Genomic DNA, 24,988 nt, shown 5'->3' with positions numbered 1-24,988 from the left:
GGGAGGAAGGAAAGTGAAAGGTGACAGGAGAGCTGGGAGCTGTCCGGGCCTGTCCTGGGTCCCCCCCCCCCCCCCGGCCCCCCCCCCCCCCCCCCGCCTGCTTCCCCGCTTTACTGTCTTGGGTTCCCTCCGAGGGGCCTCTCCCAATGGCCCAGCAGCAGGAGGTAGGGGCAGCAGACCAGTGAGGCTGGAGAACTGGTGAGGCTGGGGTGAAGGGGGGCGCTGGAGCGCTGGGATCTCCCCCGCTGGGACAGTAGCAGCCTCAAGTTCACTTCTCCTGGGTCCCCTGTTCCTCCCAGCATCCCCAGGCAGCGCTGAGACCCCGGGAGGGTTGCGGGGCCCCCACACGCCCGGCTCACCTAGCAGAGACCACAGCTTTCCAGGCACTAGCAGATGGAGGCGGCACCTGCTTCCGTCCCGGCCAGAGTTTGCAAGCTGCTCGGAGGCCGGTGCCCCTCCCTGGGAGCAGCCCGGGACGCGGTTGGAAAAGAGAAAGCGGAAAGACAGAAAGAAAGAAAGAGGGAGGGTGAATCGGGAGAAAGCAGAGCGGGAAGAACAGACCGGAGAGTGGCAGGAGCGAGGAGCGAGGAGGAGGAGGTGGAGGAGGAGGTGGAGGGGGAGGAGGAGCAGGAGGAAGGCTGCGGCAGCCCCCTCCCTTGCCCGCCGCCAACCTGCTGGCCCCCGGACGGGCTGGGCGCGCGGTGCCGGGACCATGTGCCTGCGCTCGCTCCCGGCCGCCACCCAGCGCCTCCGGCGGCCCGGGCCGGCTGCACGGGTGCCCCAAGTGTCCGTGTGTCTGCGGAGAGTGGCTGTCCCGCTCGCGATCGCCAAGTGCCCCAAGTTGCCGCAGCACCCGCAGTGGGGCGCGGAAGCCGGCGCGGGGCGGGTGGATTTACCTGCCGCCAAGACCTTCATTATGGGCTGGACTCCAGAGGGCCTTGGAGGAGACCTTAGATGCCGGCAGTTTTCAGAGGTTCATGCTCAACGGGGAATTTGCCTGATTTATATACTGGAGCCTGTGTTGTAAGACAGAGAGAGAAACAGCTATATTTAGCAGGGATCCCCGTCCAGGAAGTTGTTTGAGGTGCATCATAGGAAATTATGAATGGAAGAAAGTGAGAGTGGGGGGGGGGCAGTGAAGGGGGAGGGTGGAGAGAGCAGACTTTTTCCCTCTTCTAAGAATTTGATTGATAAAATTATAATGAACTCTTCAACAAAACACCCTGTGGTTTTCCTGAGTGGCTTGCCCTAAGAGTTGTTTGAAGTTGGGGAGGGCAAGGAGGGTCCCCAGGCTCGAGTCATCGGGGTCCCCCAGGCTATAGGTGCTCCAGACAGCCCTGACTCACCTGGGTTTGGGGAGGTGGCTTGACATTAGGCAAGCAGATGGAGGCTGGCACCTGTGGCCCCCTGATCAAGGGATTTTGGGGGCAGTGGGGAGGAGGCAGGCTGGGGCTTGGCTGAGAAGGAGGCTCCAGGAAGAGGGGCTGGGGCCCGGCTTGGACTTTAGACAGTAATAAAGCAGAACTGAATGTGGGCACCTCAGAGGTAGCCTCCTCCAACCTGCCCATTGCCACTGGGCAAAGTGGGGCTTCAAAGGGCACAGGTTGTCCAGAGTCCCACAAGGTCAGGCCTCCTGACCACCATCAGCAAGCCTCCATTGCTGACCACAGGTAGGCTGTGAGGCTGGGGAGGGGGCTGGGAAGGTGGGGAGCGGGGAGGTTGCTGTGACTCAGTTCTCAGGGGACAGCCTGGGGAGGAATTTCTGGGAAGGTGTTGTCTGGGGTTTACCTAAACTCTTTGCAGTCCCACCTCCCCCCTCAGGGAGCATTTCCATTCTGGAGGGACACCTGGAGCAGAGACCTAGGGAAGCTTAGCAGACCAGACCCAGGTTTCTTCCTCAGGATGTTGAGGGCTGGCTGGGGAGAAGAGAAATAGCTTGCCCTCCAAAACCTGCCTTGGAAGCCCCTTGGGGCTCAGCCCCAGAGAATAATGGTGACCCCCCAAAAGGTGCTTCTAGAGTCTGTAAGGCAGGGTCACAAATAAATCCTGGTGTCTATCATGGCCAGTTAGACTTGTAAACGCGTGAGGAGAGGCAGGAAGGAATGGTGGGGACCAGGGCAAAATGAGCACAGGACTCCTCCCCCAAAAAAGCATTTCTAAAAAATGATGTGAAGGAGTGCTGGCCAGGGAACACGTATCTGGCACCACACTGTCCCCCAAGTTGTCAGGGGCACCCTCTGTCCCAGGAGATGTCTCATTCCCCTGGAGACCTCACCCCAGCCCTCCGGCCTGACCCTAACCAGGAAACAAGGTGGAAGAGTTGGTTTTCCAAGACCAGGGAGACCCACGGCCTTTCTCTGGCCCCCGCTCACCCCCTCACCCATCCTCCATGCATGCTCCCAGCTCCCGCCTCTTGCCACATCCCAGACCTGCCCGGCCACGCGTTCCTCCCTCATCGTGCCAGGACGAGCCCTCATGCCTGCTGCGGTCCCCCTTCCCCCAACACACACTCTGCCCTCTCCAGGCTCACTTCCCTCATGCTCTCCCAGCAGGACCTGGGATGTGGGGTGATAAAAATGCCCATCCCAGCTGGCACTTCCCGGCAGGGAGGAGGCTGGTAGAGTCCAGACTGGCTCTCCTTCCTCTTCCTCCCCCCTCCCCCCTTGTCTCTTCCTTGGAAGGCCCTAGAAGACCCCACCTGGCACTTGCCCCTCCTATACACCTACTATGGGGTCAGCATACACCCCCAGGAGGCCCGCCTACCCCAGCCTGGCTCAGACAACCCCACGGCACAAAACATCCCAGCTCACCTCCCTCCCCTCACAAGAAATCCCCCCACTCCTCTTCTCTCCTGCATGAGGGCCTGACATGAACACAGAGCACATGAACACAAACGCTGGAGCAGCCTCTGGTCCCACCGCCACATCTCCCTGACCCCTGTCACCTGACTTGGCCTGGTGCTTCTGCTGTGGACGCCAAATCCATCTGACCAGGGCCCCACTGTGGCCCCCTCTGTGGGTCCCCTTGTTCCCCCACCTGAGACTCTCACTAGGCGCCCTGATTCTCCTGGAGGCTGCCACCCCGTCCCACCATTCTCCTGCCCCCATGTCTCCCCTACATCCTTCTGAGTGGGCTTGCAGGTCTTTGTACTGCCTTCCAGCTCCCCAGATCCCACGCCAGCCCCACAGTCCACCCTCAGTCGCCATGTAATCTCAGCCCCACCCCACAGGAAACAGGAAGTGAGGGCAGAGTCTAGAAGACACTTAACTCCCTCCCCGACTGGCCCCTCCCATGCCTCAGTTTCCCCTCTCACGGTACCTGACTTGGTCTGTGCTCCCCAAGAGCTGTGGGCCCCTCGGCACCCTAGGCCCGGCCTCCCTTTCCTGTCCATGTCCAGGCACCACCTGCACTGGGCCTCTGGGGGGAAGCTCTGGCAGGGTCTTGGAGCCGCCAGGCCGTGAGCTGCCTGCAACGTGGCCTTGGTCCCCAGGAATCGGCCGCCCAGACCGCGCTCCAGGCCAGCTTTGGTCTCCTGGAGTTTGTTTTCTTCCCTCCCTCTCTACGCTCTGTGTGTGTGTGTGTGTGTGTGTGTGTGTGTGTGTGTGTTTTCCCCTCGCTTCCTCACGGAAGGCATCCTCCCTTCTTGGCTGCATGCTCCCGGGGTCATGACCCCAGGCCCCACCCTGGAGTGGCAGCCCCAGCTCGGCCCCTTCCAGCTGTGACTTCATCCCCAGCCTGTCCTGCTCCTGCACACTGGGCCTGCTGGGGATCTGATCCGCCTCAGGGTGAGGGGGACCATCAGGGTCCACAAGGGACCCTTCTCCGCCGAGGCAGGGCACTGCCGGGTCAGGGCCCCGGGGTGCCGTCTCCAGGTGGCTGTGCCAACCACTTGCTCATCTCCCCTCTCCAGGAAGTCAGCCCATGTGTCGGCCTTCCCAGGGCCCCTCGGGGCTCTTTCGGTCCTACGCACTCTGCCGAATGCGGCCACCCGGTCCTCCTTTTGTGCTGATTCTTGCCTGCCATTCATTCGCCTCTCCTAGAAGATCACAGGTGTTTTATTTTTCAGATGGGGAAACTGAGGCTTGGGGAAGTGAAGCCACTTGCCCAGGGCCGGGCAGAGACACTAGAGCAGGGTCTGGAACCCAGGCCTCCGGCTCGCAGGCCACCGTAATGCCAGAAGCACCTCCAGCTCTAGAGAGGAGCAAAGGCTGATGAGGAACACATAGGCCGCTTCTTCCAGGGTGTCTCCCCTGCCCACAGCCCAGACCAGCTCGAGTCTGCCTGGTCCTGCCTGCTCTCCTTTCAAGTGGAGACAAGTCTTCCTCCTCACTCTCTGAGGGCTTGGATGGGGTCTGATACTCATTTGTACTCTTGACAGCACCTGGCTCAGGGTTACACCAGAGTCGATGCTAAGTATTTTTTAAAAGCATTTCACAATTTCCAGAAGCCGTCTGGGCCAAATGTCTCGTGGAGAGACGGCGTGGAGTTTCGTGGCTTGAAGCGTGGACTTTGGCCTCAGTCAGAGCCAGGTGGTTTTGCCAGTTAAGAGCTGGGTGACTTTGGGGAAGTGAGCGCCCCTGGCCTCAGTTTCTCCATCTGTAAAATGGGAATAATGGCACCTATGCTGTGGGTTTGCTGTGAGGGGTCCGGGCTCAGCGCAGTTCTGGGCACCCCACAAGCCCTCCATACGTCAGCATTTATTCTTACCAGGTGAAGACCCTCACCTCACCTGTGAAGGAGGGGTTTTTGTCCCCATTTTAGAAGTGAGGCAGTTGGGCACACTCTAGGGCTGAGGAGGGAAAGCTGAGAGGAACTGTATGCCTCTCCTGATGGATAATGAGGCAGAACACTGTGATAGGCTCCAGCTTCTTTCAGTGGCACCCCAGACAGATAAAACAGGTTATATGCGGGGGGGATGGCATGGCGGTATTCACTCTCCCCATGTCCCACACTGGCCCCTGACTGCCCCCCCCAACCCCCCACCCCAGGCCTGAGCTAAGGACAGCGGCTGACCCGGGCTCACCGCCCCCAGGAACTGATTCACCCCCAGGCTCCATCTGAGAAGGAAGGAGACATAGCTCAGCTCAGAGGGGCTTGAATCACCAGCCGCCCCCTGCGGAGCCCCAGGGGGGGATGCGGGGGTGGGGGCCAGCCCCCTGCCGGTCTGTCCGTCTCTTTCCTGGGCCTCGGAGGCACTCGGGAGAGGGCAGCGGGGCAGCGGCCATCGGCTGGGGGGTGGCAAGGAGGTACCCTCACAAGTCAGGCATCCTGTGTGGGCAGCCAGAGTAGTTACTCACCAGGTAAGCAGCTCTCTGGGCATCGGGGAATTCCCCGAGCCCAGTGACCCAGAAACTGAGTGCTCTGGGCAACCCCCACTGCCCAGGCCAGCCCCCTCCTTCCTTCACCACCCCCTCCCCTGTGCCCAGCTAAGATCTCGGTTCTCTGAAAACCCAACCGGCAGCGGCTCTTAGCCTCCAGCTCACGCCCAGCCCCTTGCCTCGATGTCTCCACCTGGGAAATGAGCGCAGGGGAGTCAGATGGGCCCTGGGGAGGAAGTTGGGGGTCAGAGGCTGTGGTCCAGGACTAGGGCCGGTGAGGGGCGGCCATGAGCAGCTCAGGAATTCCTGGCACAGCCCTGGCAGTTGGGTGTCCTGTCCAAAAAGGCAAAAGCACCTCATTATTCAACACTTGAGCAATGGAGGTGTAGTTACACCTGTGGCCCCAGCCTGCACCCCGAAGCACCAAGAAACCATCGTGGACTTTCCTGGCCCCTGGCGCCGTTTCACAAGTCAACTGTGGGCCAGCCAGGGCTAGGCTGGTGGTAGAGCCTGTGGGTAAGGGTGCGGCTCAGAACCAGGAGAACCTGGGTTCGAATCCTGCCCACACCACTTACCAGCTGTGTGGCCTGGGGCAACTGGCCTCTCTCTGAACCTTGATTTCCCCTCTGGAAGTGGGGAATGCTGGAATGCTGTCATAAGGATGTTCAGTGGGAAACGCAAAGTGCCTACCACATGACAGTCATTCTAACCAGAGCTCCGAGTGGTCAGAGGAGGGGCTCAAATCCCAGCTTGAGTCAGGGGTCTCGGTCTGAGAGGCCAGGGAGGGCTCCTGGGTCCTCTCAGTCGCCAGAGCATGGCGTGGGTCCTGGGGGAACAGACAGCCTTTCAGAACCTCAGCAGGGGAATAAGTAATACTTCCCGCCTCGGGGTCCTGAAGAGCCCAGCTGTCTTTGAGGCTCTTGAGGCCCAGGCTCTTGGGCATATCGTCTGCTCTTTCTCACCCTCACCCCATCAAATCTCTGGCAGGGACCAGCTATACCCCTCAGGGCCAAGCACGGGCCAGAAGCCATCCTGGCCTGCCACCAACTACCCCCATCATTACCCGGACATTTCCCGACTCGTCCTGCGTCAGGAATCACCCCCCTGGAGGTGAATCAGAGTGATTGCATTTTTTCTTCAATTCTGACAGAAATTGCAAGGGAAGCAGCAGCCCACAGAGCCCAGATCACATCACCGGCAGGGTCAGAAGCCTGCCTCCAAGGACCATGCCATTACATGAAGCCTGCTTCTGCTCCGGGCTCTGCCCTCAGCATCTCCATCTTGAGAATGGGCTGCTGTCCTCTCTCATCATTCCTCAGCATAGCCTCTGTAAGCACTTTGACCTCCTTGAGGCTCTCCCGGAGTCTCCCACTAGCCTGAGACCCGAGTCGGCGCGTGGAGAGAGCAATGCTTTCACACTACGGGTTTCGGAGGCCAGCCATTTGGCAGCTCATGGATTCAATTTAGAGGGTTGCCACCAGCACTTTCAAAAAGGAAATGGAATAGCCGAATCACCCGGCATCGCCCGGAGCGAGGGCAAGCGCTGCTCCGCAAACTTTTTTTTCCCCCCCGTTGTCTCTATGTGTCAGTGCACACATCATCCTCTGGTTGCAAGGTGCAACGTTTCTAACTGTGGGTCTCGGTCAAAAACATTTGTAAGCCACTGGTATCGGTGATGAAAGCCAGGCCCTGAGGGGCTGAGGAGCGACTGGCTCAAGGTCACTCAGTGGTTGACAGCCTGAGACTCGGGACTTCCATGTCATCCGCGGTCCCTTCCAGCTCAGGAATGGGCAGGAGGTGCTGCAGGTGGGGCGGGGCGGGGCTGGCGCTCCTGGTGTGGGGCAGAGGCCTGTCATCACCCCGCGTGGGACAAAGGCCCCCCCGGGGGCCCAGCCCCTCACTGTCCACTCCCTTCCGCAGCCCCAGACCCCCAGCTCCCCGCCCCACCCTGCCCCACCTGGGTGGGGCGGGAATAGTCACGGGCCTTTCCTCACCCCTCCACGGGAACCCTTCATCCTCACCGCCGGTGGCGCCAGGAGGAAGTGGCCACCATCCCCCCTCCCAGGGTAGCCTGCAACCCAGAGACTGAGTCTGTGTCTGGGAGCACCTGCGGGGCATCCCACGGGTCTGTCTGTCTGGGTCTGAATGGGCATTGACACACGAGCGTGTGTGTGTAGTGAGGGTCTTTGTGTGTCGGCACGTGTCTGCGTTGGGCTGTGTCTGACCCTGTGGGTGTGCACATGTGTGTCTGTGCTGGTCTGCTTGCTAGTGGGAGAGGGCCGAAGCACGCGCAGCTCCGGCTGACTTTGTGAGCCCTCTTTGTGATTGCGTGGATGTGTAAGTGACCGTGTGCGTGAATCCTGGGCAAGCATGAGTCTGACCTTGTGTCTGTGCGAGTCTGCGTGGCAGGGGGTCTCTGGGCACAAGTGGTGAGGCATGACCCCTGCGCGCGAAGTGTGTGTGTGCGTGCACGTGTGTGTCTCCAAAATCCCTGCTCCTCACCCTCCAGCTCCCACCCCTAGGAACCGTGTGGCAGCCTCTCGTCACGGGGGCCACCAACAGCTGGTTTCCTCCCCACCCCGCCCCAGGCCCCCCTGCCCTGACCACCCTGACTTTTGGCGCAGGGACAAAGCTGATGTCAGAGCTGAGCTGACAGCTTCCTTCTCCCACTGGATTTTCCAAAAGAGAGAGACCACAGCTCGGCTCCTATTAAATAATCGCGGGGCGGGGTGGGGGGTGGGGGTAGGGTGGGGGGGTGGGGGAGGATGTTTCACTCAATGATTTCCTGAACTCAGAGGCAATAAACAGAACAGGAAGCAGCCCCGGGGACCCACTCAGCCTGAAACTGGCCAGCCAGAGGTGGGGCCCAGGCTCCCTCCAGAGTCAAGCTCACTGGAGCCACCCCGACCTGACCCCAGAGATGATGTCAGGGAGGCAGGCAGGCCCTCTCTCCAAACTGTCCCTCAGCGCCTGTAGGGACTGAGGAAATGTTCTGAGGACGGTGGGTGGGAGGTGATAAGATGGAGAGAACAGAGTGGCCCCCTCCCAGTGGGTGGGGAGGATGGAGGCAAAGAGGCCCAGTCAGGGTTGGACCATTCTCTTCCCTGGGAAGTGAAGAAAGGGGGAGCTCCCTGAAGTCAGGGGAAGGACTGGACCAGGTAGGGGAGCAGCTCGTGGGGAGCAGGGAGGAGAAGGCCAGGCCTCCCCCTGCCTCCCTCAGGCAACCTGGAAATGATGCCTGTCTCCCACAAACCCTGCACCTTTGGGTCACCCCAGCCCCGCTTCCCGCCTTTTCTGGGGCACGTGGCTGGCACACTGCCAACCCCAAAGGCCATCAGGGGCCTCTCTCCCACCCATGTCCCCCAAAGCAAACCATTTACAAAGTGCTGCCTAGAGCCCCTTATTATCTCCAGTCCTAGCCCCCACCTCCAAGGGAAACATTTTAATCCTGTTTCACAGACTTGGAAACTGAGGCTCAGAGAGTTGAATGTTTGCCCAAGGTCACACAGGATGTGACATTGCCCGTTCTGTCCCCCACGTCCCCCCCACCCCCACAGGCTCCCTACAATAGGGGCCAGGATGGGCAGGGCTCTCTGGCAACAGGGGGCATGGGGGTCCCCAGGATGAGTCTTCCCCAGGGAGCCCCTCCTTCTGCTTGGGCTGGCCACTCAGCTGCTTATCAGCCACAGGACTCCATGACACAATCCTGCTCTGATCTCCTGCCCAGCGGGGCCCCTTCCACCCCGCCCCACCCCTGGACCCTGTTTCCGCTTCCTCCCTTTCTGGGTGGGACCCCGGCCTGCCCTGGGATCACAGTGGGCCGTCTGGAGAGCCGGTGTCCCTGCCAGCCCCTCAGCAGCCAGGAGCTCCCACATTCACTCTGGCCAGTGGGTGGCCAGCAGGGGACCCTCACAGAAGGAGGATGGTGGCCTGCAGTTCCCCATCCTTAGATTCCCTTCTAAGAAGCCCACTTACCTCCCAAGAGGTCTGGGGAGGAGGAGGGAACTTAGAGACCATCATGGCCTCTCCTGGCCTTAGGGTCCCCACTTGTAAAGGGAATATGTTGGGAAGATGAGATTGGGGGCTGTGGAGGGGAACTAGGTGGGCTCAGCCATCAGCCAGACCACAGATCCGGCCGTAGGTCTGACACTTATGAGCTGTGGCCCTCAGACAGGGGGCCTCGTCACTCAGACGTCTACAAAATGGGACTCGGTGTCATCAGCCCACGAAGGGAGCAACACCCTTTGGAGGGTGTGCCTGAGTTGCTGATACTAACCTAGCTGTTAAAATTTCACAGGTGGGACCCAGAGAAGGGAAGTTGCTTTTTTCCAAGGCCACAGGCCACAAGCAAATTAGTGGCACATTCCCCAACAGCATGTGGGCTGCCTGCCTCACTTGGACTCCCAGACAGGGGGCCAGGAACCCCGAGTTTCAGTCCCCATTAGTTGTGAGAATTCCAGAAGGAAGCTTCTTGGAGTCTCAGTTTCCCCAGCGGTAAAACAGGTCTAGAGAAGTCCACCAGTCTCCAAGGATCTAGAAAAGGCTTTTCGAGGTGTGGACTTTGGGGTCTGGTCGTGGAGGATAGAGAAAGCCTTCCAGGTGCCCTGGAAAGCTGGGCCCAGCAAGGTTGAGGGCTAGGTCCCCCTGCTCCCGGCCCTGCGTTCTCCTACGCCCAGCCACTTAGGTCCGCTCCAAGCCGCGGGCTGCAGCGCCCCCCACTGTCCAGCCAGCAGCAGCTGCCTTGGCCACAGCACCGCCAAGCCCCAGGCTGGCGTAGCTCTGCCGGGGCCTCCCCCCGGGTTGGGCAGGGCGGGATTTGGGGATTGAGGAAGTGGGCGGGCATGCCCGAGGCTCGTTATGGAGGGTAAGCAAAGGCCATTGGCCCAGGCAGGGGAAGAAGACACGCGGAGGGGCCCTGGAGGGGCCTCGGCTTGGCCCAGCACCTGCTGGGGGTAGGGAAGGGGACAGCCTTGAGGACCGGCCGCAAGGGGGCGCCAAGGACTACACTCAGTGGGCTGGGGTGGGGGCGGCGTGCCTCGATCCAGCTGGAGATCTGGAAGGAGGGAGTTGGGGAGATCACCGCCCCTTCCTACCCACCTCAGGCCCCAGGACCACCCAGCTCCCCCGTGGGACAGGCCCTGGGTACAGTGTCCCCGCCATCCCGGAAGCTTCTCTGCAATCAGGAGCTGCTGATGACAAGATTGGGGTCCAACCCCTTTCCGTGTTATTTGTGCCAACGAGCCCCCTCCTCCGGTGCCAAGCTCTGCACAGACTTCGGTTATGTTTTTCCTTTTTCTTCACCATGGCCTTGTGAGCTGGGGCTTCCACAATTAGGCCCATCTTACAGAGTAAACAGAGCAGAGTGGTCGAGTCCTGCTGTGCTGGCCCAAGGACAAAAGTGTAGGGATCATGACGTTGACTGACCACACACCCCAGAGCCCCGCATGAGGGACTTCACTTTGGTAAAGACCCCCGCCCTTCTCCCCAAAGCAGAAGCAGGCGGAGTCCACCCCATGACCCACCACAGCCCCTTCTGGAGGGACAGAGACCTCCGCCTGCCACATCTCCATCTGAGGAAAAGCTAAGCTGCCACAGACTCAGAACCCTCTACTGCTCTGGGGTAAAGGGGACTGAGGGTCCCTTGGGAATCCAGGAATCAAGACCCCCCCCACCCCCCCAACCCAGAGAGGGTGACCCCTCTGGGATCATGCAATGCCAGGATTCTGGCTTCTCCATCTAGTTCTCTCTCCTCTGCTCTTCCAGGATCTTTAACCCCTTAGTGACCCATGACACTTTCGCATCTGGTCTGTCCACTTTACCTCAACATCCTTGGTGAGATGGGCAAGGAATGTCCTACCATGCCCGTTACACAGCTGAGAAGACCAAGGCTTATGGGCCACCAGGTACTCCCTTCCCCCAGACACTGGAGGATTTGCTCGGGCTGAGGATAAATTCAGGGGCTGGCAGCTACCCCCCAGCCCTGCCCCATCAGGGAGGCCTACCGTGGTCTGTGCCCGCGCAGGACCCCCGGGAGTCTCTCAGGTGTTTTCCAGATCTTCAGTGGGATACCATGGACTTCAGGGCCAGGCCCCCTCTGCTTCCCTTCCCTGCTGAATCTTCTCTGGAGACAGCTCCTCACACTGCCCCCCACTTGACTTCCCGTCAAGTGCCGGGTGGCCCTGAGGCTCCCCCCACTTCCACCCCACCCCCTGGCTGAGGGTCTGGGTGCAACAGGGGCAGAGAACCGCAGGCTCCTGGCCAGACTGCACCTGACAGGTGGGGCAGGGTCTTCGGGGTGGCCGAGGAGTAAAGTGGGGGTGGGGAGGGGGCGACCCTGTGCCCAGCACCCCTACCCAGCGCTGCGTGGCAAGGCCGCTGGGACCTGAGTCACAACTGACTGGGCCGCACCCAGCCTGCCTGGGTGACCCAGGCCAGCATAAGGCGATGACTGAGCAGCCCTCCGCATGACCGGCCGGGGTCGGCCTTAGGTGTTTTGACTCAGACCTGCCACAAGCCGTGTGCACCAGGGCCATGCCCCTTGTCCTCGTACCCAGGAGAGTCACAGGGCCGCAGCCGCCCCCCCCCCCGACAGAGTGGCCCCCCAAGCCACCCCGCGCTGCCCTGGCACCCGCCTCAGAACCCTGGAGCTACCCGGCCCATCTGGTTGGCCCTCCTCCACAGGCTCCAGGGCCCCACCTGCCCAACCCACCTCCCTGGGAGACCTTCGCCCCTCCCCGCGCCAGGGAGCAGAGCCCAGCCCTTGGGGCGGCCCCAGGAAGCAGGGAGTGGGGCTGGCCAAGTGGAAGGCCTCCCCAGCGCTGACGCTGACGGTGGACTATGAGCATTGCCTCAGCATGGAAAAGGGGTTCTTTGTGCACCCTGGGTCCCAGGCCTGGTGTGGAGGAGAGGAGCGCAGGGGGACAGGGACAAAGAGAGAGAAGCTGTGAAGAAAACCAATAAGGAAGAGAAAAGGAGAGAGAGAAAATAAAGAGAACGTTGCTTGTACACCTGCTCAGGGACAGCTTATGATAACGTTGAAATAGCGCTGTGTGTGTGTGTGTGTGTGTGTGTGTGTTTGTGTGTGTCTGTTTTCTCCTGGGAAATCTTACAGCCAGGGAGGCGAGCCAAGTTAGCCCACTGGACAGAGGGGAAAGCTGAGGCTCGGCTTTGGAGGTCACACAGGTTTAACGGCAGGGTGGCTGGGGTTTGAACTCATTTTGCTTGACTCTCAAGTATTTTTCTCATCCCTTGAGAAAGGGGGAAAAGAATCACATTGATAGTGGTGGACAGTGAAGGTCATGGAGGCCAAAGACCCAACTCTGCTGTTTGCAAACCCTGAGTTTGTTTGGTGGGTAGATAGTGCTGAGCACCCCAACCCTGCCTTTTCCCAGCAGTTTCCCTGCCCTCTGGGCCCCCTGTCCTGGGGAACTTTCCATCCTTGTGTGTTAAATGCAGTTGACTGAGGGGCTGACTGTCACCTTGAAAAACTGGAAAAAGAAAACGAAAACCTGGCTTTGAGTTGATGCTTGCAGCAAGGCCAGGACCCTTTTATCTTCCTCAGTCTGTGCCAGCTCAGCTGGGGCACGGGGCCGCTTCGTCCCTTCACACAACCACCAGGGAGGAAGCATCCACTACCTGCCCACTCACAGGGTACCACCATTCCAGGGAAAACGCTGCCTCTGGGTCACAAAAACAATATTTGAGCCCCGCCCCACCACCTGTCACCGCAGATGGTTGTGGGAACCCCAGTCTCACCGGGGTGATCAGAGAAAGCTTATTCTGATTCTAGATGCTGACTCCAGAAATGATGCCCTGCAGGCAGGCACCTAAGCCCCTCTGGATGGGGGGATCGAAGAGGAGGGGGCATTTGAACTAAGGCTCAGGGTGGGAGGGTAGCAGGCTGGGGGTGGGAAAACGCAGGCTTCGGGGAGGTCAGGAGGCCTGGATGGGCTGGGGGGGCAGCAGAGCATGGATCGGACACAGACATGAGCTAGCAAAGCTGGCTGGGCATGAGAGCAGGGGCCTGGCATGTCACATACGATGAGGGCTTTGCAACTGGTGCACAGCAGGAGGACAGGAGGGAGTCCCTGAAGACTTGTGAGCAGAAGATACGGCAGCAGTGAGATTTTTGGCCGTGTCCAGGGAGCCAGGACTGAGCTGTCTGTCGGGAGAGAGGGAGGCATGTGCCTGAGGCAGGATGTGGGAGAAACCACGGGACATTGTGATCAATGGGGAAAGGAGAGGCTGAGAAAGAAGGTGAGGACTGGGGTTCTGGAACTTCTGTGGGGGCAAATAGGAAGCAGGAATCAGGTGTGGGGTGGGGGTGACCTTGTCCTTGAGGTATCCACAGGGCTCCCAGCTCCCAGTTCCTAGCAGTTGGGTCTGTAGGCTTGAGAGAGCGCCGGGCTGGAGCTGGTAGTTCAGGGGCACCTGCAGCCATGGTCTCTCAGGGCACAGCGTGGAGGTGACAAGTCCTCGGAGGTGGGACCCCTGAGACTCCCTCTCCAGATTCTGGAGCTCCCTGATCTGCTTCCTATGTGGGTAGGTGGGTGGTGGGTGCTGCTCCAGCTCAAAGCCAGACACCTCTCCTGGGGCTTATCCACAGAGTAGGGGGCTGGCAAGGGGCCCAGGCAGGGGTGGGGGGGCAGCCACCCCGGGCTTCCCAGTTCTTCCTCCACAGACCAACGTCTGCTCACTCCGTGGGCAACCTCACGCCCTGCCGCAGCCCCAGCTCCCCTTCCACTCTGAGAACCTGAGCGTGCCTGGCTTTCAGTGTCTGCTACCTCCCACCCACAGCTTCCCAGCAGCTCAGCCTCAGGAAAGCCCCCCACCCCCATGCTAGGGCAGGGCATGCTGCTCAGCTTTTTGACTCCCCCCAGGGCCCCACCTGCCCTGCTCCTTGATGAACGCCTCCTGGGTGCTGGGATGGAGCAGAGGGAAGCAGGTGACATCTCCATCTTGGCAGGTTCCAGGCCAGCGAGGGGAGGCAGATGGTAAAACATCACAGCGGGGGAGGGCCTGCCAATAAGACAGTTTCCAGATAACCAAGTTGCTGGACCCAGACCGTGGGTGATAGGGAAGAATAGCCGAGGATGAACTGATCAAAATGACAGGGAACAGGGTTACAGAGAGAGGGAACAACAGAGGCAGAGGCCTCATGGTAGGAGGGAGCCCTGGGCATATCGGGAGCCAAAAGGTGGCCTGTGTGGCCAGAGCCTTGAGAGCAGCGGAGAGCCCAGTGGGGGACAGTGGGAAGCTCTTACTAGGTACTTGGTAAATCACCTGGAACATACTGGGCACTGCCCGGGAAAACTGCTGGTTGCGAGTCTGCACTGGAGTTCCATCTGTGATCTTGAGTAAGACACTTTCCTTGTCTGGGCCTTTTTGATAAATCAGCGATGCCCCCCACTCACTATATGCTGATCCTTGAATGCTTGGAGACTTTGCCCTAGCCGTTCCCACCACCTGCAGGCCCCGCCCCTTCTCCTGTGCATCATTCCAGTTTCAGAGATGCCTCTTCCAGATGCCACCCTGACCACCCCTGTTGCTTGGGTCTCTCACTGTTACATCACCCTGCGTCAGTTTTTGCCGAACTCATGCTGCAATGTCCTGTTGGTTCTTCTGCGTGTCTGTTGCCTGTCTGCCCACTAGCCTGGGAACTCTGTGCCCTCAGGGACTCAATGACATTGTTGGCCAAGTTACAGAGGCTGAAGGGTAATAGAAGATGCTCCTGCCCTGGCATCTGAAGGACCTGAATTCAACACATGCCCACCATCCCTGTAAATTTGTTCTGAGGACGTGGGCAGGTCACTCAGTCTCCCTAAGACTCAGTCTTCTCATCTGCAAAGTGGATCATATCTATTACAGAGAGTCCCACATGAGGCTCTCCTCCACCCCTGATGTTAAGTCCTGTTCCCATCTTGGCCCCCAGTCCCAGGAGGTGGGGTGGCCAGGGACGGATCCAGGTCAAGTTCATCCACTTCTGTTAGCTCTTCCTTTGTAGCTGCTGCCTTAGCCTTCGTCGACATATATACGACGTCATGTTGTGTACAACTTTAGGGTTTGCATTTAATCCTCAAGGGTTCACCTTCTTTCACATCTGTTTATACTATATCCCTATTTACTAAGTGGGGAGGGGGCTCCTTTATATAGTGCTTCACTGTTAATACCTGTTCTGTTTTGGGGATGTTCTTTTCACGCATTAAGAAATTTCAAAATTAAAGAAAAGGTGGAGCTTCTGAGCATCAGGAGGGAGCCCAGTTTTCTGGTGGCCAGGTGGAATTCCTACCCCCTAGGGCCCCCCAGGAAGCAGGTTCAAGGACAGAGCAGGTCACAGGCCACATCTGAAGCAGGGTCTGTTAGTATCTTGTCTATTTCATGGAACCCACATCAGCATACAGACTCCCAGGCACACACCCACAGGGGACCACAGCTCCAGCCTTCCTCCCTCCCTTATTGCTCCTAAACCCCGACACCCCTAGCCCCTAGCATCTCAAGGAGTCACGTTCAGATGAGATAAATGCCCTGTCTGTGTTTGAGACACCCCACCAAGTCGGAGCCTCCATCTCTTCAAGAGGCCAGACTCCCCAAATCCTTTCCCACAAGGTAACAGAGAGACACAGGGGCTTTAGAAACCAGGCAAGTTTTAAATATATGTTGGCACAATATTAACATTAAATACACATCATAAATAAGCCTTATAAATAGGAAACAGATAAAAACTGATAAAAATCGATAAATTAGTCATATCCCTCCAAAGAATTGGCCCAGCCGCTTCTGCCCGCCCCCCAACCATTGTTTCAGCGTGAGGATATTTCATGATGCACCACCAGGGGGAGCAGCCAGCAGCCGGGACCCACGACTGAGCGCTTCCAGGCAATAGGTCTATAGAGAACTCAAGTCTTCTGGCCATGTACGTTTGCACTGCATTCCGATAGCCACTCTATGTCACCGAATCCCAGCGACTGGCAAGCAGAGAGGGCTTTACACCAACCCCCTTGAATCACAAAGAGAAAACTGAGGTCCAGAGAGGTAAAGTGGCCTGAGGCCACACAGTGAGTTAGGGGTTGAGCTGGGACCTGAGCCCTGTTCTTAGCGTGCCCCCCCGCCCCCGACCCAGATCAGTGCTCCTTCTAGGACACTCTGCCTCTGTCACAGCTGCCTAAAGTGAGGTCACCCAGATGTCCAGGTGTCTGGCCTGAGACTGGCAATGAGGCATAGGAGGCCTGCTCAGGCCCTGACCTCCCCCTCGGAACCAAGCCACCATGGAAAGGAGGAAGTCTGGGGGCAACAGCCCCGCAAGTCATGAGAGGGAAGGGCCGGCAGGCCTCTGGGGAGCAGAGCAGGGGGGGCAGTCAGTCTGGCCATGAGTCAACCTGTGTCATCAGACCCCTGAATCAATGGAAAGTTGGCCCCACGTGGCCTGAGCCGGCCACCCCACCGAGATTGGGGAACTCAGGGCTGGGGGCTCAATGGCCTGACCCTACTGTCCCAGCCCAGAGGAGGTAGAGCGGCCTGCCTGGCTCCCACCCCTTAAAGTGCACTTCTGAGAGGTGGGGAACAGAAGGGAGCGGGGTTTGGAGGCCCCAGGGGAGATGCCATCCTACACAGTACCTGTGGATCCTTTATCTGCCAGGGCTGCCCCTAAGGCTACCGGGGCAGCTGCCCCCTGGGCAGGAGTCTCTTGTTCTTCCTGGAGAGTTGCATCCTGCTGGTCCCCTTCCGCAGGCCCTGGTGGGGGCTGTGTCTCCGGCTCCGACTTGGGCTCTCCCCCCACTCTCGGAAGACCTGCCCCACGGAGTGCATGAAGCGGTGATAGCCATGCAGGAATCTGCAGCCCTCTAGCCGGCGCTGAAAGGTGTCTGAGGTGGGGGTGGGCGACGGAGACGTCCCCGGGCCTGTCGGAGTGGGCTCCGTTGTCTCCGAGGAGCCTGGAAGCAGCTGGGCCATGCAGTGGATGTTGTTCTTGAATCCACGAATGTTCTGCTTCACCCTATTCAGCATCTCCAAGTCCTGGGCTCTGGGGATGTCCCGCCGCAAGGCAGTCAGTCTGTGCAGAACGTGGCCCAGCGTGGTGTCGAGGGTCCGCAGGAATTCCCACCTGCCGAGCCCCTGCAGGGCATCCTTGCTGGGGAAGGCCCCGGGGCGCTCCCGACAGTGCTCCTTCAGTCCATCCTTGTCCAGACCTTGGCTTTGGATCTGGAGGGAAAGGAGAATCAGGGGGTGAGCGCTAGAGCCCCCACTGTGCACGCGTGCATACACACACACACACACACACACACACAAGTCTGCTCTGGTCTGCCTTGAAATGCTGGACCTCATGCACCCCATCCAATCCTCCCGTTGTACAGATCAAGAAACTGAGGCCAGAGAGGGGTGAGGACTCCCCAGTGTCAGGGGACAGAAGGATGCTGGGGGGCTGGTTGGGGTGACTGCCCAGGTGGTGACTGTGGTGCGGGGAGTGTAACCGTGGGCTTCAGGAGGGCAGGTCTCTGTTTTGGTCACTGCTGTGTCTCTACACTACACCTGAGGGTTGAGACAAGCTGGGAAAGCTCTGTCGTCTCCTTAGTGTTTCAGAGTTAGGCCTGGAAAGTTCACTGAGGCCCTGGAATAACACAGGGACTTGGTTTCCCCACCGGCCCCATATGGAGTAGGAGTTGCATGAATGGGAGTTGGGCCTCATCCTCTCTGGGCTCACTCCTGCCCTAACCTAGTTCTCTGAGCCTCAGATGCCACCAAGGGCCAGGCACTCACATAGGGGTCCAGGAGCAGGCTGGTGCGCTGCATGATGTCCGCCTGCTTCTGGAGCTGCCCAAGCAGCTCTTGGTACTTGTCCAAACAGCTGCCCATGGCCGGCGTGCTCAGGAACAGGAGTCCGAGGACCAGACCTGGGGCGGAGAAGGGAGGGGGTGTCACCTGACTTGGGGAGGTCAGGGAGGCCACCCCCAAGGGCCTCAGAGGGCATAGCCCATCGTCTCAGGCTTCGTGCTGTCGAGGGTGGGGCTGGGCCCTGTGTATGCACTGCAGCACCTGCTGGGGCCACCACCACCTCCCCAGTGAGTCACTGCCCAGCATCCAGAATAGTGGCTGGGCTTCACCAAGCAGGCCCTTGAGAGGAGTTCCTGTGCCTGCCAATCTTGCCAACCTCAGGATCTGACACAGGGCAGCCCAGGTGGGGCTGCTCTCTGCAAGACCTCTGGGCCAAGACCCTGGGCTCCCCTGTCACAGACCCTGGCATTCTGTGCAGGTGGGCTCAGCCTGGGAGCAGCCTGGTGCCCGGAGTCATGCCTGCACAAGCCAGAGTGGCTGCCTTTCCCGCAGAAGGTTCTGTCTGCAAAGGATGTGTGGGATCATCTAGACCATAGCGCCATTCTACTGACAGGAAAATCAAGGCACTGAGGGAGAAGGGCTTGCCCAGGTCACACAAGGCCAGCACTGTCCTCGACCTCATGCACCTTCCTCTTCTCTCCATTAGTGGCCACTTCTATCATGCCCACCAGGGATGCTATGAGCCAGGCTGTTTGGGGTGGGGGGGGCATAGTTACTGCTTGGCAGCCTCCCCACACCCACCCCCCAGGCACCGGCAGCCATGTGGTCGGAAGGGGCCTGTGGCGCAATGGCCCGGAAGGCGGTGACACCATGTTCCCTTCCTAAGAACCGTTCAGCCCCTTGGGGAAGACGCTGCTGGGGACGGCTGAGGGGCTGGCCACCCAGGCACTGAGACCACAGGGCACTCCTCGCTACCTCCCCAGGTATCTGCAGCCGGGTTGGGCGGGGTGGGGGTGGGGTTCCATGTGAGCGCTGTGTGCACGTGGGACTAGGGTGTCTTCATTGGTGTGTGTCCAGGTCTGAGTGAGGCAGAGGAAAGAACTGGCTGCACACAATCGCTGTGCCCAGCCCACCCTGGGGGCCCAGGCTGCATGTGGGGGTTCCCAGGTTGGTGAGATTGAGGGCTCTGAATGACATCACGTGGCTCTGTGTGCATGTCACCCTGTGGGTGTGGCTATGCGTGCTGTGTGATTGTGTGGGCTCCAGGGTCCCCGGGCCTGGCGGACTGTGTCTCTCCATCCCAGACCCTGTGAATCAGGGTAAGAAGGAGGCCTCACCGCCCCTCCAGACATCACACTGCTTTCCTGCTCAGCTTCTGCAGCTTCCTCCTCTGCCCAGCACGGCACCCACCTCCCTCCTGCTTGCCTGGCTTCTCCCTCAATCTATCCCCTTTCCTTATTCTCTTGCTCCCGCAGTCGCCTCTATATCACCTCCCCTTAGAAGCCTTCCAGGGATACTCCTTCTCTATCCTGTGAAGATGCTGTGTTCTCAGTGGACCACTTTCTTTGCTGACCTCCCAGCTCTCTCCCCTTCTCAGCATCCTTTTGGTGCCTGGCCTTCCCAGCTCCCGAAGGACAGAAGGTGCCCCTGCTCCCCGCTGGTGCCCGTGGGCACAGCAAGCGGGTGCTGGTGGAGAGGAAGGAAGTACTTACTGGGCAGCGTCCTCTGCATAAGCTGTGCCCGCATGCTGGGTGCCCAAGCTCCGGCCGGCGCCTGCTAGGGGTGACACCTCCTGGCTGGGAGCCCTGCGGGCTGGCAGCCACTTTATGCCCGCCAGGGCGATTGGCCAACACCTCGTGAGGTGGGTGGGGAGGGGGGGGAAGGGCAGGCCTTCTGGGAACATGACCCCAAAAACCAAAGTTTCCATGGGCGGCCAATGGGCGCTGGGTGCGGTGGCAAACTGCTCCTCCTCCTGTTTTCTTCGAATTCGTTCTTCGAGGTCAGCCCCACGCCCAAGGATGATGCAAACCGCAGCCTCAGCCTTCCTGGGGTGAGCAGGGAGCAAGGGGGTCCACGCCATCTGCAGGGAGCCGTGCCCAGGATAGAGGGGAGAGTGTGCCAACTGGGTCCTTGGAGGGCCCGCAGGCCAGGCTCGGCCCAGGAGCCGTCGGCCTCACAAGCCACTGTGGTTTGGGGCTGAGGGGAGCAAGACATCTTCCTTCTTGAGTGCCCTTCCTGCCCTCCTGCCAGGGCTGTTGGGACATCTGTGAGCGGAAACCACCAGGCTCTGGGCACAGAGCCAGACCCAGGCTGGCAGCCCCGAGATTGTGGTTCTGGCCCCAGGACCTGCATCCCCCACTGGGGCTCCCAGCCATCTCCTTTCTCCCATCATGCCCCCCGCCCCCCAGCAATCAGCCTTCCTTATCCCAGGCCCATAGCCTGCAGCCAGGCCCTTTCTTTACAGAAATTAGGGTTCAAGCCTGCTGACATGCTGTGTGACCAGAGGAAAGTCACTTAACGTCTCTGGGCCTCAGCGGCCCCACCTGTAAAATGAGGATTCGAAAAGCATTTCCTGGGCCAGGCTCGTAGTGCTGCTGCTATCATGGACATAAAAGGCAAAAGTCCTTTGAAGGGAAAAAGAAAGACGAAAGTCTAATTCCAAGTACTAGCTGTTGAGGGGTAGTTTGGGGGCAGAGGAGATGGGGAAGCTGTGAGCTCAGAGGGGAAGCCAGGGTGGGGGAGTCGCCGTGGTGACGGTTGGGGACCAGGTTTCACTTTCTCTGAAAGATAGTGATTGTGGTTGGTCCTCTGCTCCTCGCAGACCTCTGGACGTCAGAGTGAAGGAGCTCCGGAGACCACGCCTCTCTAGTCAACCTGTTACTCTGCTTCGGGTAAAGTGAGGCCTGGGCTAGGGCAGACAGGGAGGCGGAGAGGCCGCCCCGGCATATCTACCAGGCCTGGAAGAGGGTCCTTGGCCAGCCTCAGGAGCCCGGTGGGGAGGAGAGCCTCAGGAGCCCAGGGAACCAGGGTGAGACCCCTGGAAGCTTCCAGCTGGGGAAAGCATTGGGCCTGTGGAGTCTAGACAGGAGAGCTGAGGGAGGGTCAGACACCCTCCTATCCATCCCTGTCCCCGACACCCATCCTGACCACCAGGGCTGTTCCCACCTGCTCTCTCCTCTGCAGACACGTTCACCATTACTCATTTATTTGTTCAATGAACTTTTATTTGGCCCTACTCTGAGCCAGCCACTCCCAAGTGCTGAGGATCCCGTAGTGGGCAAAGCCAGACCCCCCCCACCCATGCCCAGGAGGCTGTTCCTCGCCTCCCACCCACTCCCTGGCACCCCAGCATGGCGCTCACCACACCCGCCTTTGCCACCCCCGAGGGCCAGTTCTGGATTCTCCTCCTGAGAACGTCGCTTCTGCTCAATTCCTCATCTCTGTGCCCACCCCCGCAAGACCATTTTCTGGGGCCCATGCCAAGCTGGGATCCTTCTTCATTTCACAGCCCTGATCTCATCATGTAACAGCGCTGAAAGGGAGAGCTCCCGGGCAGGGATGCTTTGGCTCCCTTTCATGAGGCAACTGAGAAGCTCAGGGCCGGGCTCTGGGCTGGAGAGCTACGACTGGCAGGAGAGCTTCTTGCCCCTCTCAGCTACTGCGGACCACCCTCCACACTTGGGGGGATGCTGCGCGCCTTTGCTTTCCCCTGCATCGCCCTGGGTGGGAACAGTTAAGACAAGGGGGCATCCAAACCCGGGCTGTCGAGTCTGAAAGACCACATTTGGAGGGCGGTGTGCAGGCCTCAGGGCCAAGGGCCACCAACGGCAAAGAGGACTTATATATTCATCTACTCGGGCTGCCGTAACAACATAGCACAGACAGGAGGACTGAAACAACAGAAATGTATGTTCCCACCATTCTGGAGCTAGAAGTCTGAGACCAAAGGGTCAGCAGGGCCGATATCATCCTGCAGCCTCTCTTCTTGGCTCGTAGATGGCTGCCTTCTTGCTGTCTCCTCACATGGTTGTCCCCCTGTCTGTGTGTCTGTCCTAATCTCCTCTTCTTAGAAGGACACCAGTCATATTGGATTAGGCCTCATTGTACCTCACCTCTTTGAGGGGGACCCTATCTCCAAATGCAGCCACATTCTGAGGTACTGTGGGGGTAGGTCTTCAACACAAGAATTTAAGGGATAAAATTCCGCCCATAACAGCTTGCAAGAGGAGGGCATGCTTGGAGGGCAGCAGGGAGTGAGGACCATGGGGGAGTGTCCAGAGCTCGGTGGGAGGGGACAGTGATGTGCCCGAGGACAGGGAGTGGCCCCAAGGTGAGGAGACCCGTCTGGCCAACCGAGCAAAGCATGAGGGGAAGATGCGTCAGCGTTTCTGGTGAGGTCAGCGCCCAGTGACGTCCCTCTCGCCAGCAGGAAGGGCTTGCAACACCGCCCAGCCAGTATAAATAGGCTCCCCGACCACAGGCCCGGGCTGTCCCCTCTTCCTGGGGCCACGTCAGCTGGGTCCACGTGATTCGGAGGGGGAAAGAGGACTGGCTTGGTTCCTCAGAACTACTGTTCCCCTGTCTTTCTGGCCCACCCTCCGCCTGTGGGGCTCTACTGCTTTAAATGCAAGAACAGGACCTGGGGTGGCCTGGGAGTGGGTCAGAATTGGAGGAAGGAGGCCACTCATCTGGGAAGACAGACAGTGACCCTTGACCTGCTAAGGTGGGAGGTAGACACCAACTCAGTTACCAGTCTCAATCTGCTTATGAGCCTAGTGTTCTTGGCCCATCGCATCCCTTTTCTCAGCCTCAGTTTCCCCTGTGGACTGCAGTGGCACAATTTAACAATCAAGAGACAAACAACCCAAATTTAAAATGGGCAAAGGAGTGGGCAGCTGGGTGGCTCAGTCGGTTGGGCATCCAGCTCTCGGTTTCGGCTCAGGTTGTGATCTCAGGGCAGTGAGATCGAGCTCCGTGCTCAGCGGGGCGTCTGTTGGAGATTCTCTCTCTCTCCCTCTGCCCTGCACCCCGCCTCACACATGCGCTCTCTCTCTCTCAAATAAATAAATAAATCTTAAAAAAACAAAACAAAACAGGGGCACCTGGGTGGTGCAGTCGGTTAAGCTTTTCCAACTTTTGGTTTTGGCTCAGGTCATGATCTCAGAATCCTGAGACCGAGCCCCATGTCGGGCTCCGTGCTCAGCTCGGAGTCCCCTTATGTTTCTCCCTCCCTCTCCCTCTGCCCCTCCACACCCCCCTTCACGCTCTCTCGTGGTGTGCTCTCTCTCTCTCTCAAAAATAAATAAATCTTTAAAAACATAATGAAAATAAAAATGGGCAAAGGAGAAACAAATAGATATTTCTTCAAAACAGACAAATGCCTAATAAATACATAAAAAGCTGCTCAACATCGTTAGCCATCAGGAAAATGCAAACTCAAAACCACAATGAGGTACCTCTTCATACCCCCTGGGGTGGCTATCATCGAAGACAGGCAATAAGAAGTGCTGGTGAGGACAGGGGAGAATCAGAACTCTCACACACTGCTGGTGGGAAAGCAAGATGGTGCAGCCACTTTGAAGACAGTCTGGCAGGCCCCCCAACACTTAAACATAGAGATGCCATACCTGCGGCTATTCCATGCCAACATGTACACCCCAGAGAATTGAAAACATATGTTCACACAAGAACTTGCACACAAATATTTACAGCAGCATTTATTCACAATAGCCAAAAAGCGGAAGCAACCCAAATGTCCATCAACAGAAAATGGATTTTAAAAATGTGGTCTATCCATACAATGGCATCTTATTCAGCCCCAGAAAGGAATGAGGTCCTGATACATGCTACAATGTGGATGAACCTCAAAGACATGATGCTAAGCGAAAGAAACCAGTCACAAAAGGCCGCGTGTTGTACGATTCCATTTGTATGAAATGTCCAGAATAGGTAAATTCATAGAGACAGAAAGCAGACGAGTGTTTGCTAGGCCTGGAGGGGTCTCAGGACAGGGAGTGATAGCTAATGGGGATGGGGTTTCTTTTGGGGTGATGAAAGTGTTTTTGAATTAAATAGTGGGGATGGTTGCACAATCTTCTGAATATACTAAAACCCACTGAATTCACTTAAAATGAGAAATTTGATAATATATATTTTGTATCTCTATTTTTAAAAATGCAGCGGCAAATGCTACCTCAAGAGGACGGTGAGTGTAGTTCGGTGAATAATGCATGCAAATGCCTGGCCCACAGCTAGTCCTCCAGAAATACCCGCCAGCCAGCCAGTCACCGGGACAGACAAAGGCGCACATTTGCTTATGTCATAGCCTGGGTTTGAGAACGATTGGGAAAGATGATGTTACATAAACCCTGGGGTGAGCAAGGATCTACCAGGGCCCTCCCCATGAGGCCAATGAGGTCACCCTGGGCTGGAGGATCCTTTGGCTAAGACCTGCTACAGAGTTCCTCTGGGACCTGGTGTGTCCATAGTGTGGGAAGCCATGTCCCCCGTGTGCCCAGTGGCTCCCCCAAATTGGGTAATTGAGCCGCCTTCCAGAGGCCTGAACACCTATTCAGGGAACTGCAACAGAGAGAGAGGGAGAGAAGGAGCTACCTTCTGTTCTCTTACTGTCTTCGACGGCAGAGGGGTTGGGGGGGATGCGTCCACTCTGAGGTGGGAAGACCAGGAGATACGAGTGCTGCCCTGCTATCCTCTCTCTGATTGGCCTAGAACAACCGTCCCCCCTCACCACCCTTTCTGAGCCCAGATTCCTCTGTGTGAGATGAGGGGACATGAGAGATGAACACAGAGGGCCTAGAACCCTACAGAGCCCCATGGGGTCCCTTAGTGGCTCTAAGCACTGAGAGGTCACTGTAAATAAAAACAACCTTAACCATTAAACA

At 58.4% G+C, this 24,988-nt stretch overlaps 2 protein-coding genes across 2 annotated transcripts in view; both read right to left on the bottom strand.

Moving 5' to 3' along the window:
* Positions 1 to 3,536, bottom strand: part of LIF (LIF interleukin 6 family cytokine) — a 9,051-nt gene extending 5,515 nt beyond the window's left edge. The window contains exons 1-2 of the mRNA XM_081801830.1: positions 3,319 to 3,536; positions 897 to 1,016 (exon numbers count right to left, since the gene is read on the bottom strand). Coding sequence (XP_081657956.1) covers positions 897 to 915 — 19 coding nt within the window. The 5' untranslated portion in view covers positions 916 to 1,016; positions 3,319 to 3,536. The remainder of the gene's footprint in view (positions 1 to 896; positions 1,017 to 3,318) is intronic.
* A 12,408-nt stretch (positions 3,537 to 15,944) lies between these two features.
* OSM (oncostatin M) lies at positions 15,945 to 21,364 on the bottom strand. The gene is made up of 3 exons (XM_006742218.3): positions 19,799 to 21,364; positions 18,072 to 18,205; positions 15,945 to 17,516 (listed from the first exon to the last, which is right to left on the bottom strand). Exons 1-3 carry the CDS (start codon positions 19,830 to 19,832, stop codon positions 16,968 to 16,970), a joined length of 717 nt encoding a protein of 238 aa, XP_006742281.2. The 5' UTR covers positions 19,833 to 21,364; the 3' UTR covers positions 15,945 to 16,967.
* Between the last annotated feature and the right edge of the window lie 3,624 nt (positions 21,365 to 24,988).

This window comes from Leptonychotes weddellii, chromosome 13 (genome assembly GCF_054177405.1).
Source record: "Leptonychotes weddellii isolate Sample4059 chromosome 13, ASM5417740v2, whole genome shotgun sequence".
Classification (NCBI taxonomy): domain Eukaryota; kingdom Metazoa; phylum Chordata; class Mammalia; order Carnivora; family Phocidae; genus Leptonychotes; species Leptonychotes weddellii.
The sequence above is the reverse complement of the archived record's forward strand: the minus strand, read 5'-3'. Positions and strand labels throughout refer to the sequence as shown.

Coding starts and splice junctions, on each gene's coding strand:
- OSM (XM_006742218.3), bottom strand. CDS start 19,832: ATGCGGGCACAGCTTATGCAGAGGACGCTGCCCA. Junction 18,206..19,798: donor TATGCAGAGGACGCTGCCCA/GTAAGTACTTCC, acceptor TCTCCGCCCCAG/GTCTGGTCCTCGGACTCCTG. Junction 17,517..18,071: donor GCCTGCTCCTGGACCCCTAT/GTGAGTGCCTGG, acceptor CTTTCCCTCCAG/ATCCAAAGCCAAGGTCTGGA.